General features: G+C 35.4%; 1 protein-coding gene across 13 annotated transcripts in view; it reads left to right on the top strand.

Annotated features, from left to right (window-relative positions):
- trip12 (thyroid hormone receptor interactor 12) overlaps positions 1–24,749 on the top strand; it is a 268,901-nt gene that overhangs the window by 146,242 nt on the left and 97,910 nt on the right. For all 13 annotated transcript variants that reach the window (XM_039760102.1, XM_039760094.1, XM_039760085.1 and 10 more), the window contains 9 exons: positions 9,672–9,767; positions 13,036–13,187; positions 14,663–14,698; positions 16,163–16,258; positions 17,005–17,097; positions 17,679–17,840; positions 20,669–20,737; positions 20,966–21,131; positions 21,411–21,528. In XM_039760102.1, the coding sequence (XP_039616036.1) occupies positions 9,672–9,767; positions 13,036–13,187; positions 14,663–14,698; positions 16,163–16,258; positions 17,005–17,097; positions 17,679–17,840; positions 20,669–20,737; positions 20,966–21,131; positions 21,411–21,528 (988 nt within the window). The remainder of the gene's footprint in view (positions 1–9,671; positions 9,768–13,035; positions 13,188–14,662; positions 14,699–16,162; positions 16,259–17,004; positions 17,098–17,678; positions 17,841–20,668; positions 20,738–20,965; positions 21,132–21,410; positions 21,529–24,749) is intronic.

The raw sequence follows: 24,749 nt of genomic DNA, 5'->3' as shown, positions 1-24,749 counted from the left end.
GAATTTATGAAGCTCAGTTGCTCACAATCACTTTGCAGGAGCACGTACTTATCACGTGGCATAACCTGTCCAAAGCCACCAGGGGACAAAGCACATTTGGACCAATGCTCCTGAATCGCCAGTCTAGTCCCATCTCTGTTTGTAATGCCACAAAGCCCTTCATCCTGTTTTTTGTTGTGGGCTTCCACTTTGAAAAACGAGTTTGCGGTGCAAGCGCAGCCCGTGCTTAAAAAAATTTGTCTGCATACCTGTTTGTCACGTCTGACAATAGCTGAAACGCCGCCTAAGGAAAGCCTAAAATAGTCCTGTGGCTGGTAATCTTTCGAGTTCAACAGCAAGCATGGTGCTGTCTTGTGAAGTCCGGTAGCCAGTTTGGTTCCTATGGATCAATGTCTGGATATTCCTCCCACACAAACCTTGCTGTAGGTGCATCAGCTGCGTGAATGCGATCAGCTTGGGCGGCATCAGCTGGTGTCTGATCAGTTGATGCTAGTTCCTCACTCTCTTGCTCGATCTCCTGATCACTGTCGGCAAAATCAGATTCTGAAAAATCAGAGTCCGACTCCGCGATAATGTGTAAAACATCGTCTGCTGAGTATTTTGTTTTCTGCACTCACTTCGTTCCCTCGTGAGATGTTGATGCCATCTTGCCTTTGATTAAATTTGTTTACATTTCGTAACTCTCACACAAACAGGGATTAGATATTGAGTCAATGAGTCTTAACATTCCTCCAATTAGTGAGGGAATGCCTGTAATGTAAAGGTGAGTTTTGTCACCCTCTACCCCTAGATGTCGACTTTTTTCAGGTAATGCACATCACAGTCGTTCCTAAGACGCACAGACATTCCCACCCTTCTTTTGGGGAAAAGTCTGTTTTAAGGAGCGAAAAATACGGCAGTTCCCCTCCTCTGCTTTTAGATTTCTAAAAATTGATTTCATTATCTGCCGCCTTTTTGTGAATGAAGATATAATCATTTCTAATTTTAATGGATGCTTTAATGTATTTAGGAGTATCCTGAAAAGATGTTTCACCCAACTAATATCAGGTGATGACCTAGACATCTGAAAATATCATGCTCAAAACTTATCATCAGGTTTTGAATATTGCATTTTTTTGATTCTAGGCCATAATTTTAATTGTTAATTGCTTTTGCTGTTAAAACTAATCATAAGATAATGTGTAAAGAAATATTAATTTCTGAGTTTGTAGTAAGCTATTTTTCAATCCGGAAGATATTTTAGATCTCACTTTGTACATATGAAAGTTGAGTATGGATCAGTAAAGTACCATGTTATCTGCATAAAGAGAGACCCAACCTCTCCCTTGCATTTCCCCAAAATGCTAAATTATTAACAAAAATAAAAGAATGGGAAGGTGCTAAATGGCGATGGTATATCGTTTTACAGTAAAATCAAACTATCTCTTTGTAAGGTTTCACATTCTTAGGTGAAGTAGTTAGAATGTATATTGTTGCACAGACTTCGGAGTTGGAATTTGATTGTTTACTCAACACACATATATTGGGTCCAAATCAAAACGTCCACGGTAAATAAATAACTCAGTTTGTCTGCCTTCAGATATAATGAATCCATCCCTTGGAAGCTCTGTTTCCACTGGTGTGTATGTTAAGTTGAGCATACTTGAAAGATATGTTAGTAGACCGACTGCTGTATTAGTAGATTTACTTACTTATCATAAGAAGCATCTCAATTGTGATCGTTAGTGCTTTGGTTAGAATGTAAATCTTAGCTTATTAGGAAAATTGGTCTGTTAGATGCACATTGTTAAAAAGTTTTTTTTTTATTTTTTTTTTTTATTTACAGAATTTAATCATTTAAACTGTTGTAATTAAGCTATCTCTATTTGGTTATTTAAACACAATTGATGCCAAAATATAAAAAATAACATTTAAGGAAGTGTAAGAAATGTCCAGTTGCAAGCAAGGGTTGGGTTCTTTCAGCTATGTCTGCATTTACTTGAACATTTAGAGAGGCTACTTTGTAAAATACCCATTTAGGATACACTTTGTAGTCATATATCAACACATCTATATCCTATAGATAGATAGGGTTTAAATTTTTTCACAAGTATCCTGTGTGTGTGGTGTTGTATCTGGTAATCTGTAAACCTGTATTGTAGCTATGAATTATTTGCCAATGGGAGGATCATTCCAAATCTAATTTGTCATAGATTTTAGATCTCTTTTATGTAATTGTGACAGTGAATTGGACCTTTATAACAAATATATTTTTTCACCACATTCTGAATTTGGGCATAGTGAAGGGCAACCTATTTAAGAATTAACAGGTAGCCTAATACAGGCAGTGTAATTGTATATACACTGTGTGCACAATTATTAGGCAAGTGAGTATTTTGACCATATCATCATTTTTAATGCGTATATTCCAACTCCAAGCTGTATTAACTTGAATGCTTATTGGATTTAAGCACGTCAGGTGATGTGTATTTGTGTAATGAGGGAGGGTGTGGCCTAAGGAGATCAACACCCTATATCAAGGTGTGCAGAATTATTAGGCAGCTAGTTTTCCTCAGGCAAAATGGGCCAAAAAAGAGATTTAACTGACTCTGAAAAGTCAAAATTGTAAAAAGTCTTTCAGAGGGATGCAGCACTTTTGGAATTGCTAAGATATTGGTGTGTGATCACAGAACCATCAAACATTTTGTTGCAAATAGTCAACAGGGTCGCAAAAAACGTGTTGAGAACAAAAGACGCAAATTAGCTGCCAAAGATTTGAGAAGAATCAAACGTGAAGCTACCAGGAACCCATTATCCTCCAGTACTTTCATATTCCAGAGCTGCAACCTACCTGGAGTGCCCAGAAGTACAAGGTGTTCAGTGCTCAAAGACATGGCCAAGGTAAGGAGGGCTGAAACCCAACCACCACTGAACAAGAAACATAAGTTGAAACGTCAAAACTGGGCCAAGAAATATCTGAAGACAGAGTTTTTTCAAAGGTTTTATGGACCGATGAGATGAGAGTGACTCTTGATGGACCAGATGGATGGACCTGTGGATCAGTAATGGGCACAGAGCTCCACTCCAACGTGGAGGGGTACTGGTATGAGCTGGTATTTTTAAAGATGAGCTAGTTGGACCTTTTCGCATTGAAGATGAACTCAAAATCAACTCCCAAACCTACTGCCAGTTTTTCGAAGACACTTTCTTCAAACAGTGATACAGGAAAAAGACCATGATTTTTATGCAGGCCGATGCTCCATCACTTGCATCGAAGTTCTCCACTGCGTGGCCAGTCAGTAAAGGCCTTAAAGATGAAGGAATAATGACATGGCCCCCCCTTCCTCATCTGACCTAAACCCTATCGAAAACTTGTGGGCACTTCTTAAACGCTAGATTTACGGGGGAGAAAAACAATACACCTCTCTGAAGAGTGTCTGGGAGGCTGTAGTCACTGCTCCACAAAAAGCTGATCGTCAACAGATCAAGAAACTGACAGACTCCATGAATGGAAAGGCTTATGACTGTTATTGGAAAGAAGGGTGGCTATATTGGTCATTGATTGATTGATTTTATTTTTTGAAATGTCAGAGATGTTTATTTGTAAATTTTGAGGTGTTTATTATTCTCACTATAACAGATGAAAATAAACAAGTGAGATGGGAAAATTTTCATTTTTCCTTTAGTTGCATAATAAATCTGCACACTAATAGTTGCCTAATAATTGTGCGCACATATGTATTCCCCTGATGATGTTCACACTCACATTTCCGTTGTGAAACATTCAGGTTTCAGGTTTATTAACATTTTGGATTGACTGATAGCACTGAGTTTGTTCCATATTAAAATTAATCCTCAAAAATACAACTTGCCTAATAATTCTGCACTTCCTGTACCTTTAACTTGTTAATGTTGTGTGTTCTAGCTGGTTGCAAACCTTGCCATTTTATTTGCATACAATGATTATATGACAGGTTGTGATTGCATGACCTCCAAGAAACTGGCTTAAGAATATTTTAGAAAATCTGACCAGGCAAATACCACATGCACAGGTACATAGCTTTAATCTAAACTGGATACTTATAAGGAAAGAGTTCAAACATTCCCACTACTCCCACACCCCCAAAGTCCTTACACGCCTCCATAATTTTTCAGTACATTAACATCAGGTGAACTTGCAACTGTCCTCTGATTGTTAGTTTATGTTTCAACAAAGGTAGCTGGTTGCTCTGTGTCATTTTGGGACGCTGCAGTGTTTGAAGTGGACTTTTAATCTACCCATGTTACATTTTTGAAGGACAGTTGTAGGCTTCTGTGGGAAAGGGCTGAATTATCACACATTTTCACTTCTACTAAAGATTGCCCAATGGTTGCTTAACACCAGTACAGCAAAGCCATGGACAATAACAATTTGAACTTCTAGAAGTCAGACTTTTTAAAAACTTACCTTTACCTTTTTTCATACATGCAAGACTATTCAAAGAATTCTACATGTAAATTGCTGAATTGAGGATCTGTTAACAAAGGTCAGGGTATTTATTCAAGGAATAAAATAAGTCAAGACCTGTTAAAGTTCCTTGAACTTACTTGGGAACAAAACTATAAAACCAGTGGTTGATTCAAGCAAAATGCCATGACTGCTGCATTTAAAAGTTGAAACAATCATGAAAGGCAATAGTATATGAAAATTTGAGTCCAGATTTAATGTTTTGCAAATCTAAATATTTCTGAAGAATGGTGAAATATGGAATAACTTCATCCTCTGGGTTTAGTTGCCACTGGATACAAGTTAGCACTGTATAATTAAGTGCATCATTATTCTTTGTGATTTGGAAACTTTTTTCCTCCTGGGTCAAAATCGCAAGCATGGTGAAATGCAAAGATGACAGCCAAGGTGAAAATGCATAATGTTTTAATTTCGAATTAATGTTTTAATATTTTTCTCCAAATACTCTTCAGAGATGACCATTGAAACTGCAGTTGGCTTTAAAATAAATGTTAAATATCCTATGGTATATAAGCTGTATTACTTTATGTGGTATTAGATACTTTGTGCGAATGAAACTATAACACCTGTGGTTGATTCCAGCAAAATACCATGACTACTACATGTAGAATTTGTCTTTTAAGATTGTTTTTTTAACACCAAACTACAGTTTTTTAGAATTGACTTGCGCAAGTTATATTGTAGTCTAACTACGCTCTTAGTGTCATACTTGTATATAAGAGGGAGTTTATTTGATCATCATACAAGGACGTTCTTTCTCAGTATATTTTCATTTGTTGATGTTTTGCTCATGTTATAAGTAATGATATTTAGCATATAAAGATAAGGATTTTGGGCTTTTGTTCTCATTTTTGTGATTTAGTGTTGTTCATGAGAAAGTTGTTCATTTATAACATCATTAATGAGCATATCATGCCCACAATCCAGACAGTCCAATTTTATGACCTTGGTTCCATTTCAGTAATAACTTTTGTTCAGATTGGTACAAGTCAGTACAGACCATGGTGGCAAATTGGAGTACATGGCCAGTGTAAAAAGGGTTTGAATAGGGGATATTATTAATGACAATAAATAAGTGACTTAAGTTTAAACTGTCTTTCAGACATGCCTTATTTTTACTGTCAAAATTAAATGTTTTGTGTATATGTTTTTAGTGAAACCTTATGAAGTTGCTCAGTCAGTATAGAAGGAAATCTATTTTGTGTTCATATGGACATAATAGTTATGAATTAAAATCAAATGAAGAGTTAATGTTAATTCCAGACTCACTCTTTAAATGTAAATATGAGACTGTTTACCTCACATGGGTCCCACTGCCATTATTAAAAATCTGTTTGATTATTAAAATGCTTTGATTGTATAGTTTAGAATGCTAAGAAAACAGAATTAGTAATATAATAAGATCCTAATAATTGTAGGCCACTAGAAACATTTCATGTTTAGAATTTTGTTATTTACATTACTATACTAAGTAGCTAAATTGAAATATTCAACTATTCTAATTTTCAAAATGTGTTCAATCTGAATTATAAAGATAGTATTTATAAATACAATTTCGAAATAAATAACGTGGCAAATGTTTTTTTTAAGTTTTTGTATGTTAACATCCTTGATTTTTCAGTTTCTCTCTCTCTCTCTCTCTCTCTCTCTCTGTTTTCACTTTTATTTAAAAATTTAAATGTATACATATGTAGTTGTTTGCAACAGTAATCTCACCTTTTCCATTTTCAAAGTTAGTTGAGGTACAAGTAATACATATCATTCCTTTCTGAATTTTTTGTATTTTTCTTTTTTTAATGAACATGGTCAGTAACAAAACATTATAAACGCAAAATTATTTATTTGCAGCATGTTAAAGTCAAACCTAAAATGTGCTGTATAGAGATTGCTGACCTTTAGTAGTTCTGAGATTTTTACATATGATATATATTTGCGTAATAATCTCTCTGGGATTAACAAAGTACATAAAATAAAATAAATTTAAGTATCTTATCCATGGTTTCTGCCTATGTACCTTTGAGGTCACTGTTATGTTTTTCTGGATAAAATCATCAGATTGTTTCAGAATTACTACTCACAAGATTAACTTTTACGAGGGATGTTCAATAATTTATCTACCTGAGTATGAAAGAAAGTAGCAAGCATATTATCAAAAGTCTTGGAATGTTGTAATAGGTTTCAAAGTTACTCATACACAGTTTTGGCTCAGTGCGAGTCTATCATTCCAAGAGACAATGTCCTTAGTGTCCTCGTGCGAATCAAGTAAAAAAAAATCTAGATTTGGAACAACGTTCAGTGAGAAAATTTCTCACAAAAGAAGGGAAAAAGACAAAGAGGATCCATGAACAAATGACTGCAGTTTATGGCGAGTCTGCCCCATCAACCTACAAGGTAAGATTTTGGAGTATGCAGCTTAAGAGGGGTAGAGAGTCATCACACTGGAATACCTTTGGAAGCAACTTGCACAGAAATGTGCAAGAAAGTTGATGATATCATTTTGTCAGACAGACAAATTAAGTTTTCCCCAAATAGCTGAAGAAATGTGAATATTGGGAGGTACAGGAAAATCATGAAAAACTGGGCATGTCACCCATTGCAAAATGGGTTCCAAGAATACTGACGTCATGTCAGGAGGCCAAGAGTCTCTAGTGCTGTCAGGAGAACCTGGAGATGCTCCGTGAAGACCAAGTGAATGTTTTTAATCTTTTGGTGACTGGAGATGAGATTTGGGTCTATAATGGAGATCCTGAGTCCAAAATGGAGTCAATGCAAAGGGAAGTACAAGTCATCCCACACCCAAAAACAGTTAAAGACAGAAAAATCTGCAGGCAAAGTCTTAGCAACTGTCTTCTGGGATATTGACAGCCATAACTGGGGGGAGTTGTGCCAACACAATGATCGCTTTGCAGGAGTCAATCAAAGAGAAAAGACGAGGAAAACTCATAGCAGGCATGTTGCTTCTTCATGACAATGCACCAGTTCACATGTACTGTCAATTACAGGTGGAACTGTCCACCCTACCGTCCTGACCTGGTTCCCTCAGATTATTTTCTGTTCCAAGTTTTAAAGAAATCTCTCTGTGCACAGCAGTTTTCAAGTGAAGAAGATGTCAAGGCAGCTGGGATGTCCTGGTTTGAAAGCCAAGCACAAGATTTTTTTTCAAAGGGGTTAGTCAGGGGACTATATTGAAAAATGAAACACAATTTTTTTTTTAAAACTCTTCTTTCCTACTAAGGTAGATTAATTATTGAACACCCCTTGTATGTCATGTATGAAACAAAAGCTAACAAACCTTGTAAAAAAATCTCAAAAAAAAATTAGGATTTTTTTTTACTTTGATTAAGGGAGGAGTTTGTTAAAACTCAGTATATGAACATGGACACTTTAGAGGGAAGCCATAATCACTTTTGAAAGTTGAGGATCGCGTAAAGGTACATCAGTTAACTGGACTAAGAGCCATGTAATAACACTGGTCTGGCTTTAGCGGTAAAAGAGACGTATATACTCAAAACAAATATACATCTACTGGTTGGCAGAAAGTTTAAGACTGAATCGCCTATTTTGAAATGTTCTAGTTTTCTAAACTCAAGAAGCTTTGGTGAAAAAACAAAAAAAACAATATTTCCTCCACCTTAGAAAGTAAGCAGAAAACCTCAAGAAATGTGAGCAATCTATGTGATATACTATTTACCAGCAAGCATTGAACAATTTGCTAGAACACATTATCAGGAAAACATTGTTTCTGTCTTTTAAAAAACCTGAAGTTTGGGAAAAGATTAGCTTTCGGCAGAAAATTTGCCTCACACTGAGGACCAAAACAATATTCGAGGAGCTATAGAGTAAAAATGCATTTCTTTGAGTGGTCCTTTCAAAGTCCATCAGCCTCATCTGTACTATGTGCCACAATTTGAATATGGCAGTACACAATTGCCATTCCAGCCTTTTATAGAACTGGAATATATCCATCAACTGGATTGGGCAAAAATCTGTGAGAATCTTCTATGTGCCTTCCCCATTAAAGAGAAAGCTGCTATTGCACCAAAATGTATAGGCTAAATACTTCTGCAAGTATAATTTCAGGTTTGAATCTACTACTCAACTAGCATCACTCTAGCTTGACAGAGTGCCAGTCAGAGGAAGCTTGGAACTCCAAGTGACTGTTTATAATTGCATATCATTTTGTACCAGATGATTGTAGGTAAGTTGAGGATTAGCATAGCTGAAAAGTTGCTAAAATTTCTATTTACCTTGTATAGTCAGCAATGATAACAATGTTTGTCAGTGAGATGAGACAAAAATCCTGTGGACGCCAAGGAAAGATTCTTCTAAAACACCATGAAATTGTGTGGATCCAGAAAGCACAGCAAAAAATATGAGCTTTCTTGTGTAACTACATCCCCCCTTCCTATTTTCACTACTTTAACAACTAAAGATGAAAAGGATTCTGGCAATGTATGCTCTGACAGCAAATCTGTTTTGAACAGTGTGGATATTCATCTTAACGGAACGTTCGGTTAACATTCAATGTTGTAGAATTTACTTGAACCAATATTTCCTACGCGTTAGAAAGTAAGCAGAAAACCTCAAGAAATGTGAGTAATCTATCAAGAGTGAAGGGATATTAATACCAGCTGCTTAAGTTCTGTTTGAAGCAACTTATATTTGCAGTTTCTAGAGCCTGGAAAGTGATCTCCAAGATTTAAAAAAGTTTTTCTGTTATGAAGTATTCAGGGCAGGCACTAGATCTAGTGTATGAAAGCAGGACAGACACATTTGAAAGCACTGGAGACCGAAGAGAAATGGATATTGAGTCAGAGCATAAGAGGAAGAGCAGATGAGTGGATTGCCTTGCTTTTTCATATCCTGAATGAAGAACAGTAAAACAGCAGTATAGAGGAGAAGTGAAGGCTGCACTCTTCCCTAATGGCTGATTGTAAGAATACCATAGAAGACCTGTTCCATGCTAACTAAATAGCCCAGGAGGAGTGAGTGGTTTTCCAGTCAGTCTGAAGGTTGCACATCTTAGATGTCTTTGTGAACTGTGCACCCAGGTGTTTTTTTGTTCATTTTGACCTCCAAGTATGATGTACAATTTTGATTTACCAAAGATGGTCATTATATCAAGGAAAGGTGCACCTTTTTTCACAATTTTTTTGGAATTTTACATTTTTTTTCATTTCCCCAGCTCTCTTGGAAGCAAGGGGTCTTCCTCCACACCTCTTTGGCCCTCTTGGTCCTAGAATGTCACAGCTTTTCCACAGAACGATTGGGAGTGGTGCAAGTAAGTTAATCTGTGTTGTATCTTAAAAATTTTATTCACACTAGTTATTTTTGACTTCACTTCATCACCTAATCACGTGCTGTTTCAAAATAACTGCTGTTTACTCTTTCTGTACATTGCAGTTACTCTGTATGTTTGTGTTTTGTATATGTTTGTTTATAATGGAACTGTTTTGGGTTGTCTTGGTGGTTTTAGTTTTTTGTCAAATGCCAGGTTTTTGTCCTCCTTTATTTGTACGAATGTACACATGCTAACCTTAAACCTACAATGAAATTCATTATAATAAAAGAGCTAAAGCATTCACAGTTTACTGGATTTTATTTTTATTTATCTTTGCTGAGGCTCTCTCTCTTTATGGTGCAATTCCTGTATGCTTTAATCAGTTTTCTTATATGTGTTGTATGCTTCCTTATTCTTTTCAATTAGATATTTTCATCGAGTCCTTAAATGCTTTACTGGCTTAAAGAACTTCATTTAAAGAACTTCATTTACATCGGCTATACTATTTGTTTGAATGACAGCCAAGATTAAGACCGTTATACTGTAATTTTGTTGCTCATGGTCACATCATCTAATACAGATCTCCTGAAAAGCACAAAGACATGGTTGTTTATTTCAAATATGAAGCCTATGCTGCACCTTCAAAGCAAATGCCTAAATAAAAAATACACTTTTGGGGGAAAAAACTAATCTAGTGGGGGTAAAAAATGTAGAGACTTGCATGAGATTATTATGTTTAAAATAGTGTGCCTTTGTTGGCCGTATATGCATATGTATTTGGCATTTGCTTCTTATACTCTGTAGGCATGGAAACATCTAAGATTAACATAGCAGTATATATGTAAAAATACACTGAGTTGCCAATTTATTAGATACGCCTTTCACCATTACATTGATTCTACATTCCTACATGACATGTGCCATGTGGTAATGGTGTGTGTTATAAATTGGGCAGATCAATGTTTCCAGTGCTCAGTAAAGTGGTAAAATACTTAAAATGAGTGAGCTTTAATGACTTTGAATGTGACACCATTATTTGCGCTTGGTATATTAATCCTAGCGCCTGTCTTATGTTTACCTTTGAGTGACCTGTCAATGAAAACAGCTTGAGAATCAGAGTGGTCAAATCTTGTGGCAAAATACATGCGAACAAACAAATGAAACCGAAGCTAACAGATTCAACATTGGAGAGCACCACTAATCAAACTTTATCTGGAATGGGCTACAACAACCCATGTTGGTGCCTTTTGTTGTCTGGAAAATATGAGTAAGCCTGCCTCCAGCATGCACAGATGCAGTAAAGCTGGACTATTAAGAAGTGGGAAAAGTTTCTGGTTCAGACAAATACAAAATTATTTTGCATCATGCTGATGGAGAAATCAGAAGTGACAGAACCAGCATCCATCCTTAGAGCCATCATTATAGTGGGTAATGTTTTCTTTGCACACATTAGGACCCTTGAAACTCACTGAAAAACAGCAAAATAGCAAGGTATCTGAGAATTTTGTGCTTATATCCTTTTGTAGCTATAGTTTGTTCATGCTCAGTTAGACCCTAATATACCGTGTGACAAAGTATGTGTTGTCACCAAATGGTTCCGGGAACAACACAGTGAGTTTTAATTGCTTCAGTGGTCTCCTCTGTCCTCTGGTCTCAGCTCTATCAAGCATCTTTTGGATGAGGAGAAAATGTATTTTTGCAGCAAGACTGTGTATCTGTCCAATCACAGGCATTTGCAAACCACAATCAGTTCTGTATGGTACACGTTCCAGAAAAATGCATCCGTTTTAATGAAGGTCAGAGAAGGTTCCACATGTTACTAAACAGGAGTTCCTAATGTACTGGCAACCGACGTGTAATACAAAGTGTTTAATTTTGTCATGTTGCTATTAACAGTTGTCTTGTTCCGTGTACTCTTTAGTATTTTCCTACTCATACATTCATCATAACCTGTTCCAAACTTATTTACTTTTCCAATAGCTATAAATTATTTTTTACTTAATAAAAATTAACAGTTTTGTTACAATTACTATAACTTCAGGCAAGAATGCAATCAGTACAGCATTGCAGATGGTGTTTAAATGTACGTTACTTTAAGTCACATTCAACACCACTCCTTTACCCAATAATGTCTTCACTATTTTCAGTACACTACAAAGCTCTGTCTACACAGGGTGTGCTCCGGAGTTTCTAGCTATGTCCTGCTCTTAAATAAATTTATTATTGAAATAATTTGCAATTATGAAACAAAACAAAATAAACCTGAAATGAATATATAGGCATTTGCAGTGATCAGCTGAAAATGTACACATCCTTACTTGCATACAGCATGTACCTTTTTGTCAACACCAATTAGATCACTTAATGAAATCTACAAAAACTAGCTAAAACTTTTATTGCAAAACATTTTTTTTTTGAGTACAGCTCAGGCTACTTTGAACTATGTTATGTCTTACATGAAAACACTTTTATAACATAAAATAGTAACAGGTATATTTCTTGCTAAAATGCAGTCTTTGGCAGGGTGTTTTCTGCTTGAAACTATTGCTTGAAATAGTGAGTGCATGTATTAAGTGAGTTAAAGTTTAAATTGCAAATGAATTTATTAATGTAGAATGCTGCGTAAAAAGCGCTTGCATTTTAATAGTTATTTTCATTACTGTTAGAGTATCTTACTTATTTCAGATCTTTGACTTTAATCAAATGGCAAAAAAAATGTTTTTCGTATAATTTTTTTTGCATCAAAATCGGTGTTATTTGTTGCAGAGATCTGTTTTAAAAGTGTTTTTTTTTCTCTTTCTAGAGTGAGTTTTCTTGAGATTGTGTATTATGTTAAAGTGCAAGTTAATAGAAGTGTTATCTCTTTTCTCAAGAAAAAAATCTGTAAAAACATAATTAAAAAATAAGGTGGAAAGGAACTGAAAGCATTCATTAGTGATGCAATGAGTTAAAGTGCAATGCTGAACTTAGTGCATATCACAGACGGATACTGTGTTGGAAAACAAAAATCCTCACTAATGTAAACCTTACATCACATAGACCATTAACTGTAATATCTATCAAAAGTATTTATCTAGTTAAGCAATAATAAGAAATGTTGTCTGTCACTTTCTGGCAATAAATCCTTGTTTTAACATTATTATGGATTGATATTTTTAGGAGACACTATTTATTAGAGGTTACATAACTTTTGAATGACTGCATAAATAATGAAATAAATTTTAATTAATTCGATCAAAATCATCTGTATAAATGTTTATTTTAAAAGGCTCAAAAGCCCAACAGCTTCTTCAGGGTCTCCAGGCCACCGGAGATGAATCTCAACAACTCCAGGCTGTAATTGAGATGTGTCAACTTTTAGTCATGGGAAATGAAGAAACACTAGGAGGATTTCCAGTCAAGAGTGTTGTGCCTGCATTGGTAAGTCACAATATAACATGTATGTTCAAGTATTTAGCCACTGGTTTCAGTTTTTTATTGATCAGGTTAGGGCTGTGCGATATGACCAAAATCTTATATCCCGATATTTCATTTCATATCCAGATATCACGATACAGTACATTTAAAAAAATCAAAAATGAGAAGTACTCAACTTGTAATTATTTCTGTTCTTTTATTTAGAACATTTGAGCAAATGTTTGACTTAGAATGTAAACATAAAATGTTAATGTATCAAATATAAAACACTTTTCAAAAACAAATTACTAAAGGCCCAATATAAAATACTGCTATATAAAATGCCTGACATAAACAAAATGTGAACTGTAGCAGCAATAACTCTCACAACATATATTAAATATAAAAGGATCAAAGCACTAACAACTAAACTATATAAGGCCAATAAACCCTTTAAACAAAATAAATACAAGTCTAACATTAACTGTCAAAACCAAATGTAAACATTGTACTTCAAACTGTAGCAGCAATAAGGCTTACGACAAAAATATATTAAATATATAATATTAAATATAATATTTTTTAGGCTACATTCTAGTAAAATGTTAATTTGCACATCGTAGTGTGGCAAATCTCCGTTAATGAGTTACAGCTGATCGCCCCGTGCGTGGGACTGGACGGCGCTAACGTGTTGATGCCGCCCAGCCCTAAGCACGGGCATCCGCGTAACTGTTAACGGAGATTTGCCGTGTTAATGCAGTTGTGGCGTAAACGTAATTTTAACAAGATTAACGCTGACAGCAAACGCTGCAGGGAAAATTATGCCTTAAGCAAATTATTTTGGTAGCAATTAATCTTCCAAGCTTTTAACATGCTCGTTTAAATAGTACCTTTACAACTGTAATACGTGGCCTGCCTCTCAGTTGTAAACTCTCTGCATGCTCGCTCACGTGCTTTTTGCGGAGGTGGTAGAAGAGGTTTGTCGTGTTGGAGTCTGTGGTAGCAATCGGTTTGCAGCATAATTTGCACAGTACCGTTTTCTGGTCCGTGTCAGACTCTTCAAATCCAAACCATCTCCATACTACAGAGGTAGCCCCTCGTTTAAGAACAAGGTCCTTCTGTGTGGAGCTACCTGGTGTTGCCTCGTCTTCATCAGCCATGCTAGTGTGTCTGCATCCACGCAGGCCATCAAAACAATGAAAAAAATATTGCCGTAAACAGTTTATTTTGCGACACCACGAAACAAACGATAGCGTAATGTGCAGCGATAGACGTTTTCATATTGTCATCCGATTATATATCGTTATATCGAACAGCCCTAGATCAGGTGTACATAATGCCAATGTATGTTTATAGTTATCTTCTAAAATTATATATTTAGTTGCTCATTTATATTTTATCATTATACATCTACTGCATTTTTGATAATTACGATTTGTCAGTCTGGTCTGCTTTCACTATATTTGCTTATTCTTAAATTGTTTTCTTTGCTCCCTTAGATAACTTTGCTGCAAATGGAGCACAATTTTGATATTGTAAGTAAATATTATATTTCGGCTTTTAGGTTAAGATATTTTGCATTTGAAGTGTTGGTATTGTCTAATGACCTTATCTCAGAACATTCATGCCGTACCATTTGCTCATTAGTGAGTTTGAGAATAAGTATATATAGGCTTCCCCCACTTTATGAAGTAAATCTGTTCCTGTTAATCCCTTTATAAGTGGATTTCTTTAATGTGAACTTGTTTTTTCTTTTAAATGAATGGTAATTACATTTTGAGTGTTCTCTGGGCTTCGGTTTTGTTTAAATAACACCAAAACACTTAAAAATTGACAGCATTAGTTCAGTAATGACACAAGTTGTCAAAACAAACCTCAATGTGACTTGGCTCTTCATTAAATACAGTTTATTAAAACTGTCAACGTTAACGATTTTTCACATTGTTTGACATTCAAAGAAATTCTTGGGCTACTTGGGTTTATTCAGCTATTCCATGATGTGTTTAGCAATCATAATTATGTGAGAAGTACATATGAGAATCACCCGTCACAAGCTGAGCTTAGCATAGCCCAGCCCCATTCCGCGGGCTCTCACAAGGTTACTGTCTCTGAATGCAGCATCAGCTATTAGGTTGATTGAAATATTGTGCATCACCAGCATTTAGCCATGTTCCGTTCCGTGGCCGTAGTAAGGGTATGCTTGTGATGACTTTAAAGATGACTGGATGTTTATTCTTGCAGTGCACATTTGAAAATAATTCCAGACTCAGTCTTCTTTGCTAGTCTTCATAACAACAAAAATGCACTTCTTTGTGGTATTAAAATACTATTTGTATATGTGAGTTTTTGCAAAGTTCTTAGTAATTCAGGGGAAGTCTTACAATTTGTTTTACATCTGAAAGTATATTTTTGTGTTTTTCCTTTTTTATGTAAAATTGCATTTGTTTTTTGGAATTTTATCTGCTTTATTTTAGTCTAGCAGCAGATAAATTTAAAATACTTCGTCTCTTGCCTTACATTTACTTTCCGTGTCTTTCCTCTGTATTTATGTGTATCTGAATCTCTCTTCACCAGCAATCCCTTTCTTCAGTGCATTCCCATAAAGCCTGCTTCTTAGACTGTTTTGCGAGGCACCTTTCTCACCTCCAGTAGGTTTTTATGCTTTCTGTCTTTGAAAGCGAGTCTCTCAATGTGCACCTTTACTCCTCCTTATGCATCTCACACTTGCACTCCCTCTTTCATCATGTCACTAAAGCCAAACTGACTAATCTCCTTAGTGTTTTATTATTATTAGTTAACCTGACCAAAATTCTCAAAACTGAATAAAACCAAGGATAATATAAAGGTCTTGTTGAAGAAGTAAAATAAATATTTTCTGATGGTTCACTGTAATTTTCTGGGTAAAATTATTAAATGTTTGAGCTGTCATTACCATTTAAAGAAATTTGTTTCCTATTATATAGATTTTGGCATGTAAACAGATTTATTACTTTTAACAGATGAATCATGCGTCCAGGGCTTTGACATACATGATGGAGGCACTTCCTAGGTCTTCGGCAGTAGTGGTTGATGCCATCCCAGTGTTCTTGGAAAAAGTAAGCAATTTTCTGACTTTCGAGCTATTTTGATGACTAATTGCAAAGCAAAGCTCTGTTTGAAAATACAGTTCAGGATTTAACGTGGTACATTCATTAAAACATTTTTGTCTGTCTAGTGATTTTTTATAATTTGTTTTTTTACATTGTAAAATATACTATATTTATTGTTCCCCAGCACGAGTAGAGTCTGTCTGTCTGTCTTAGGTTAATCCTGTTTAAACAGAGTAAAATTCATATAAACAGTCAACCAGTGCTAACTCATGCAGTAATATGTCTCTTCTTTCAGTGGTTTTCAGGTCCATTTAAAAAAAAAAAGTAGTGATATAGACAAAAAGACTTTTAAATGGCAGTTTAATATAATAAAAAAGTGCTGACATTTCTACATGGTGTGACTGAAATGTATGCAAATACCTTTCTTGAGGGCTACAATGTGCACTTCAGTAATGTCTGAATTGTGTAATTTGTAATTTTAAACTGTGAAGATGGAGTAAATCAAGGAAAAATAATAATAACATTAATAATACATTTTCTTTATATAGCACTTTCACCATGCTCAAGGTGAAAAAGAATCTGAGAGGCACATTTACACTTAAATGTAAAGTAAAACTGTTTTTCCATATGTGTTTACAATAAATCTTAATGGATTATACTATAACAATTAAGTTTATTTTATGTTGAAAGGTTTTATATTCCCTTGAACATTAATGTAAGGTACATTTCTGTTAATGCTTTGTTTCTGTTAGCTGCAAGTCATTCAGTTCATTGATGTGGCAGAACAGGCATTGACAGCTCTTGAAATGCTTTCACGTAGACACAGCAAGGCAATCTTGCAGGCTGTAAGTATCTGATTTAAAAGTTTACCCAGTTTATTGGGCAAGAGATGTATGTAATAAAATTGCAGTTTACTTTTAAGATTTATTCTAATCTTCAAAAATGTATTCATAGTTAATTGCATTGTTTTAATCATAGTTACTATATCTGATGTTTGTTTATTTAATTCTGAAAGGTTAACAATACTGTATTACTAATTTAAACAATTGTATTTTTGGTGCTTGTGTGATTTTAACTTTCAAAAATCCATTACAATAACTATTTAGACCAGTCTATGCATCTGTAATAAGTAAATTAAGTATTACAAATCATACATCTCAGTGTCCTGTTGCAAAAATGCAAATATTACTTCTGTTTGTAATGTAATGAGTATATAGTAATGTATGTCTCTGTATAATTTATATGACCATTTCTTGAAGACATTTTCTGTTTCTTTCTTACATACTACATATTCATCTTTTCCTCTGAATGTACTGTTTAAATGTCATAATAGTAAAACTAAATGTGAGCAGTTTACTTTTTGTTATCCTGCAAATTAGAGTGTGAAATTGTCAAATATTAACACTAAGTTTTTCCAACAATACAGGGAGGCTTGGCAGATTGCTTGTTGTATCTGGAATTCTTCAGCATTAATGCTCAGAGAAATGCACTGGCTATTGCAGCAAATTGTTGCCAGAGTATTACCCCTGATGAGTTCCATTTTGTTTCTGATTCACTGCCTTTACTTACCCAAAGGCTGACTCACCAGGTAACTTTTACATTTATTAAAATCTGCTTGTAAATGGTGCATGATCCTTATAATAAAAATATTAGCCACCAAGGATATCTTAAAATGTGCAAGTAAGTAGTTGCTTCTTTGCCTCGTGCTAAATATATTTTTTCCTGTTAAACCTGGATGTAAAAGATTACAAAGTGACATTTAAAAAAAAAATCTTCAATTGGCAGATATTTTACCTGTTAATTTCTTGTTGTTAAACAGTGTTTTATTTATTTATAAAAACATGATAAAGCTGGACCCACAAAAACAAACTGTTGAAATGTAAGAAACTCTGACTCGATTTTACATGGTCTGTAGCTTTTAGTAAGGTGAAATCTTGATGAAATAATGTCCCTGTTTTTCTCTGTGGGTTGTAAATGTTAAGAGAAAACGTGACATCCATTTATAGAATTAAATTTTAATAACAAGAATTCCTGCTTTTTAAGTCATGCAATAGAAAAACAGGCATGTGTATATTATGCACATGGTGGCTAGGTTTCAGCCTCTTTTAAAACCACTTAACATGGACACGACGATTGGACGACGTCACAATCATGTCACAGCCATGTGTGCATGCCCCTCTGTCATGCACCTCGACATACTACACATCAAATGAAAATTCAGAGTCTCGTCTTTCCGATGATATAAACCATTTTGACACACAACAACCACAGCACTGACACTAAATCCTTTTTTACAGAGAAGTAAATACTTTTAAGAGCTGACTTTTCCTACCTTTGACTACCTTTGAAGGCTCTCTGCAAGTCAAACATCAATATTTCCGAGCAATATTGATCTCATTCTGTCCATAAGGCTCCAGGGAATATAATCCAGTAAAACGATTAGGTCCAAAACACACTATAGATCCTCAAAGGAACAAAAACTCCAGAAAACGTTTCTTAACTTGAGACTAGCTCCGACATTTTTTTTCATTTCTATTGGTCATATCAGACGTAATTTGTTTCTGTCGGCAATAACCATGCTAAAGCATGTTACACGGAAGTGTTAGCTTCTGATTGACACCTAAGTTGGCCAATTACGAGGGGTCTGGGGGGTGACTGGCACCTCGTATAGCCAACAAGTGTCACAGACAGCTGAACGATGACGCACAACTCCAAACCCTGGTAGAATCTACCAGTTTGATTGGACGCTGCGAGTGACACTCCAAACTTACAGCCAATGAGCAGCTGAGCACGCCGATATGTAACTTGCCATGCTAACTTGTAAACGAAACCGATCGAGCTGCGCGGCTGGCATTTGTGCCAGTCTGCAGACTTGGTGCGTGGTTGTTTATTGTGATTTCACCAAGTTTTTTTGCATTTTAAATATGGATAAAAGCACAGATAAACGTAAATACACTCTCGATTAAGTAATAGAGGCATGTACGCGGCGTGACAGTGATCGATCGGACCAGGAGACGTCTAATGGCAGAGAGCGACATGTGACACGCCCTTGTGCTTTCTGCCTGCTAGGGATTGCTACAATCAGTGGCACATGGAAAAACGCTGAGCTGTGTTGTAAAAAAACTTATATAGTTTGTGTGCATTTTATTAAAAAAAAAAAGTAAAAAATAAAATATATATATATATATTTTTAGCCCATAAGACTTGTTTTGACACTTTTTATATTGAAATGTGTATTTTTTATTGTTTTTATTATGGAATATGAATTTCTATAACTAATAGAGTGACACTGTATGTAGATATAGATCCCTTTAGGTGTAAGCTTTCAGTAGAGCCCTCATTGATATATGTGGGTTGAAGCATTCAAAAGTTATTACACTTTTTTCATACGTTCCAAAATGTGGATAATGGCTAAACCATAGGTCCCTCTAAAAAGCACCTGGACATGCCCACATAAAAACTGGTGTAAAAATGTCATTTTTACAGGTATTCTTTTCAAATTTGAAATGTGAGTAGTCAACAAGTTATTCTGTGTTTCTGTCCCCACCTACCTACTGCAGCTATAGAGGCCTTTATTTTCACAAAAAAACCTAGGCGAGAACCAAAAAATTCATTTTTTCTGTGAGTTTTAATGTGCATAACTTTTGATCAGCCACACCTACAGTGATTCTGACTACTAAGGGTGAAACTAGAGAATGTTACCTTTACAAAGAGACCAAACGTGTTTATACTCCAGCTAGTTCAATAACAGCAATGATTCTAATTTGGAGAGGTCAAATTACAAGCGATTTAGCAAAAATGACCCCGCTTGATAAGGGTTTAAAGCTTATTACCATGACAGAGACCTTGCATTCCCTAATAATAAATAATATACACTTGTAATCAGTTTTTGTGAAATAAATCCTCCTTCAGCTCAGTTTAGCTGAACCTAGATTATCTTAAAAGAAACCCGGTACTCATTGTGAATGTTCCTAAAAGTAGCCTGTCTCTTTGGGTCTCATTTTGAGAATGTTCTATTTCTGTGTCCTTATTGGAGTTAAATTTTTGCTAATCTTTCAACAGTGTTTGATATACTTACAGTAGTATTTGGAGCAGATATCCTATGAGGTTTAACTTAATGAATAATCTGCAGTGATCATTTACATTACCTTGGGTGCACATTGCCTTGTGTTGCTGAACTGGAAGTTGATCCTAATGTGTGTCTCAGAGATGTAGTTAATATATTGTAAAGCAAAACATGAAACCAGTAAAAAAATATAAAAATGTCTTCAAAATAGAAGAAAAATGTTTTAAAGCTACCTTTCTATTAGAATAAAGCTTTTCTCAGTGTAAGTAATTAAATGTTTTCAAAAATTTTTTTTTTTGTTAAAAATAAATCTAACTTTTTTTTGGTGTCATTTTGCTTGGCTTTTGTAGGATAAGAAATCTGTTGAAAGCACTTGCCTTTGTTTTGCCCGCCTTGTAGACAACTTCCAGCACGAAGAGGTAATTTAAATACATAATATATATATATATAATTTTTTTTTATTTTATAGGTACACTTCTTAAAATACTTGTTGGCTTTATTTCATTTTCTGATTATTTAAGGATATCCTATGAAAGTTGCAAGTAATGACTATTTTATAAAAGTTAGTTTACAGATTTAAAAAAAGAAGTGTCAAACAGTGGGTGAATTAAATGGCATTCTTAAGTTTAAATTATTGTGTTTTACAGAACTTGCTACAACAGGTTGCATCAAAAGACTTGTTAACCAATATTCAGCAGCTTTTGGTAGTGACTCCTCCTATTTTGAGCTCAGGCATGTTCATCATGGTTGTCCGCATGTTTTCTCTTATGTGTTCTAATTGTCCTTCTCTGGCTGTACAACTTATGAAGCAAAGTGAGTATACAAGTTTTTATCCTTTCCAATTTTATGTAGAATTAAGTCTGAATATGCTTGGAATTAATTTTTTTTATGTATGTATGTATATATATACACACACGTATATGTACACACATGTTTTGGATTATTTTAGGTATTTCCCTAATCTGTTTTTAAACTACTCAATTGCTGGCACAAATATAAAGGAAGCAAGTTACGTTCATATTAAGCTTCTTTTCAGCTTGCTAAACATTTACATGTTTTAACCTGATATTGCATATGTTGATTATCTTTCAGACATTGCAGAAACTCTAAGATTTCTTCTGTGTGGTGCCTCAAATGGCAGCTGTCAAGACCAGATAGACCTTGTGCCACGTAGTCCTCAAGAACTTTATGAACTAACCTCTCTCATCTGGTATTTATATATATTTTTATGTTAAAATAGCCTTCCTTGAGTATTTTGAATACAAGATTAGAATATTAAGAGTCTGTTCTTCATGAAACAAATTCATATTGAAAACCATTCTTGTGTGTGTACATATCTGTCAAAATAATTAAAATTTTTAATCACAACCAATCTCAAAATGTCACTCGATTAAATTCATTTTATTCCATGTATAATCGAAATACTTCAGCAATGTCCTGTAGTCTTTTGTAAATGTGATTACTGTACATTTTCTTAGTTGCTCAAAATGTGAAGACTTGTGCTTTTCATGTAAATTCTTGATACATGATACATTTATCACAAAACTGTGCTTGCAGCAGTCTAATTATTTATATAACCATGTCTTTGGGGAAATCAGAATCAAGTGTTTTGTTTTGCTGAAGACCCAAACAAACAGGTAAATGGTCAAATGTGCCATGTGATAATTGCGTATTGAAAAATGATACCTTCATTTGAGAACCTCTTCACATAACTATAGAAATCACAAATAAGTTTCCCTTTGCCTTGCAATCTGTAATTCAGGTCATTTGTGTATGCTATTAAATCAATAAATAAAAAATGTTTTGGGCAATGCATTTTAAATGCTGGAAAAAAATCTTACCCAAATCCTCCACTCTTCTTGTTACAGTTAGGGCCAATAAACTTGCACTATTAAAGACATCATATTTCTCAGGACATACAGTCCCGATCAGAAGTGTAAGACCACTTGAAAAATGGCAAAAAAATCATATTTTGCGTGGTCGGATCTTAACGAGGATCCAAGTAGAGCTTCATCATGCAACAAGAAGAAATGGGATTGAGACAAAACATTTTTTGAGCATTCAATTAATTGAAAATAACGATTAAATTGAAACAAGCTGTTTTACAGCTGATCAAGATTTTAGGACCACATGCCTTTAAAAGGCCAAATCTGTGCAAAGATGTGGATTCATTGTCATTTTCTTTCAGGTAGTCACACGTTCTGATGGCAAAGGCAAAAAAACTCCCTTTTTGAACGTGGTCGGGTTGTTGAACTGCATAAGCAGGGGGTCTCACAGCGCGCCATCACTGCTGAGGTGGGACGCAGTAAGACAGTCATTTGGAATTTCTTAAATGATCCTGAGGGTTATGGAATAAAAAAGTCAAGTGGAAGACCCAAAAAAATTTCACCAGCACTGAGCCGGAGGATCCAATTGCTGTCTGTCAAGACACTGGACGATCCTCGACCCAAATTAAGGCAGTTACTGGTGCTGACTGCAGCCCCATAACCATCAGACGGCATCTGAGACTGAAGGGCTTCAAAAACAAAAAACGTCTTCAAAGACCTCATCTCCTTGAACGCCACAGAGCTGCTCGTTTGGACTTTGCAAGAGAGCACCAAACATGGGACATTCAAAGGTGGAAGAAAGTTTTATTCTCTGATGAGAAAAAATGTAACCTTGATGGTCCTGATGGTTTCCAACGTTAACTGGCATGACAAGCAGATCCCACCTGAGATGTTTTCTACGCGCCACAGTGGAGGGGGGGCGCCATAATGGTCTGTGGTGCTTTTTCCTTCAGTGGAACAATGGATCTTCAGGAAGTGCAGGGGCGTCAAACGGCCACTGGCTATGTCCAGATGTTGCAGAGAGCATTCCCCATGACTGAGGGCCCTCGTCTGTGTGGTAAAGACTGGGTTTTTCAACAGGACAACGCTACAGTACACAATGCCCGCAGGACAAGGGACTTCTTCCAGGAGAATAACATAACTCTTTTGGCCCATCCTGCTTGTTTCCCTGATCTAAATCTAATTGAGAACCTTTGGGGTTGGATGGCAAGGTAAGTTTACAAAATTGGACAACAGTTCCAGACAGTAGATGCCCTTCGTGCGGCCGTCTTCACCATTTGGAGAAATGTTCCCACTCACTTAATGGAAACGCGTGCATCAAGCATGCCGCAACGGATTTTTGAAGTGATCAACAATAACGGTGGAACTACTCAGTACTGAGTTCATGTTTGGAAGTTTGATTTCTGTTTTGGGGGGGTTTACGGGTTGTTTTGGAGGTGTGGTCCGACACTTTTGATCAGCTGTAAAACAGCCTGTTTCAGTTTAATCGTTGTTTTCATTAAATTGGATGCTCAAAAAATGTTTTGTCTCACTCCCATTTCTTCTTGTTTCATCCACCAGCTCTTGCACACACTGTTTGTTGAATTTGCCCCCTGGGAACAGTTTCCACGATGTTGTAATAAGATGTGATATTTGGTCAGTTGCTCTCATGGCTTATATGTTTTCTTGGAATTTCCTTTGGAAAAGATTTTTCTGTCCCAGGAGTGTCTTCTTTAACTGCTGTAACTTGACCATCCTTTCATCTCACATGTATTCTGAAACCCTGTCCTGATGTTTGCTCTGGTAGTGTCGTCTGACAATATATTCTTTTACTATAGCGATCGTCTCTTGACATACAAGACAAATAACTTTGTCTTTCCATGGTGAACAGAAGTAATCCTCTGACCATTTATTGTTAAACTTCAACACTCTGCATCAGTTTTCACATTTCTTAGACATGACTACTGCTTCTTGCTATCCATTGCACTTCAAATTATAAACATCTTATTTGTAACTGACTTTGTCCCAGATTGGTTGACAAAGAAATGCAAGCTTATTTCAGCCAGGTATACATGTACTTAAAAGCCTCATTATATAAAACATTAAAAAAAAGTGTTTAATTCAACCAATAGAAGTACAGTACATGTACTTAAAGGCATCATTAAAGTATCAAAAAACACTACAGTGGAAGGTACAGAAAGACGTGTTGGATTTATACAGGAATGTTGTTGCTTTACACTAAATATAGAGAATGAGTGATTTTTTTTTTTTTTTTTAAACCTAAATAATAAATATGACTTTCACAGACTTTCCTGGGCCAATCTAAAATGTTCCAAGTTCTGGATTTGGCCCGCAGGCTATAGTTTTGCAGTCCCTATAGAATGTGATTAAATATCAAGAAATATCTCTCGGCCAGAGTTTTTAACATTTTCTCTTGGTATAGGACATCCAGGATTTGATATTTTGAATTGTAATCATTTGAAGTGATTACAGAGAGTTTTTGTGTGGGTGTGTATGTCTTTTTGTTTTTCTTAGGCACAATATAAGGGTGTGTAAGGGTATTGTCAATGTCATGTTATCATTTTCAAACTTTTAGCACAGTTATTCTCGTAACTTAAGATAATTA

This window comes from Polypterus senegalus, chromosome 1, assembly GCF_016835505.1.
Source record: "Polypterus senegalus isolate Bchr_013 chromosome 1, ASM1683550v1, whole genome shotgun sequence".
NCBI lineage: Eukaryota > Metazoa > Chordata > Cladistia > Polypteriformes > Polypteridae > Polypterus > Polypterus senegalus.
This window is presented reverse-complemented; position numbering and strand designations above follow the sequence as displayed.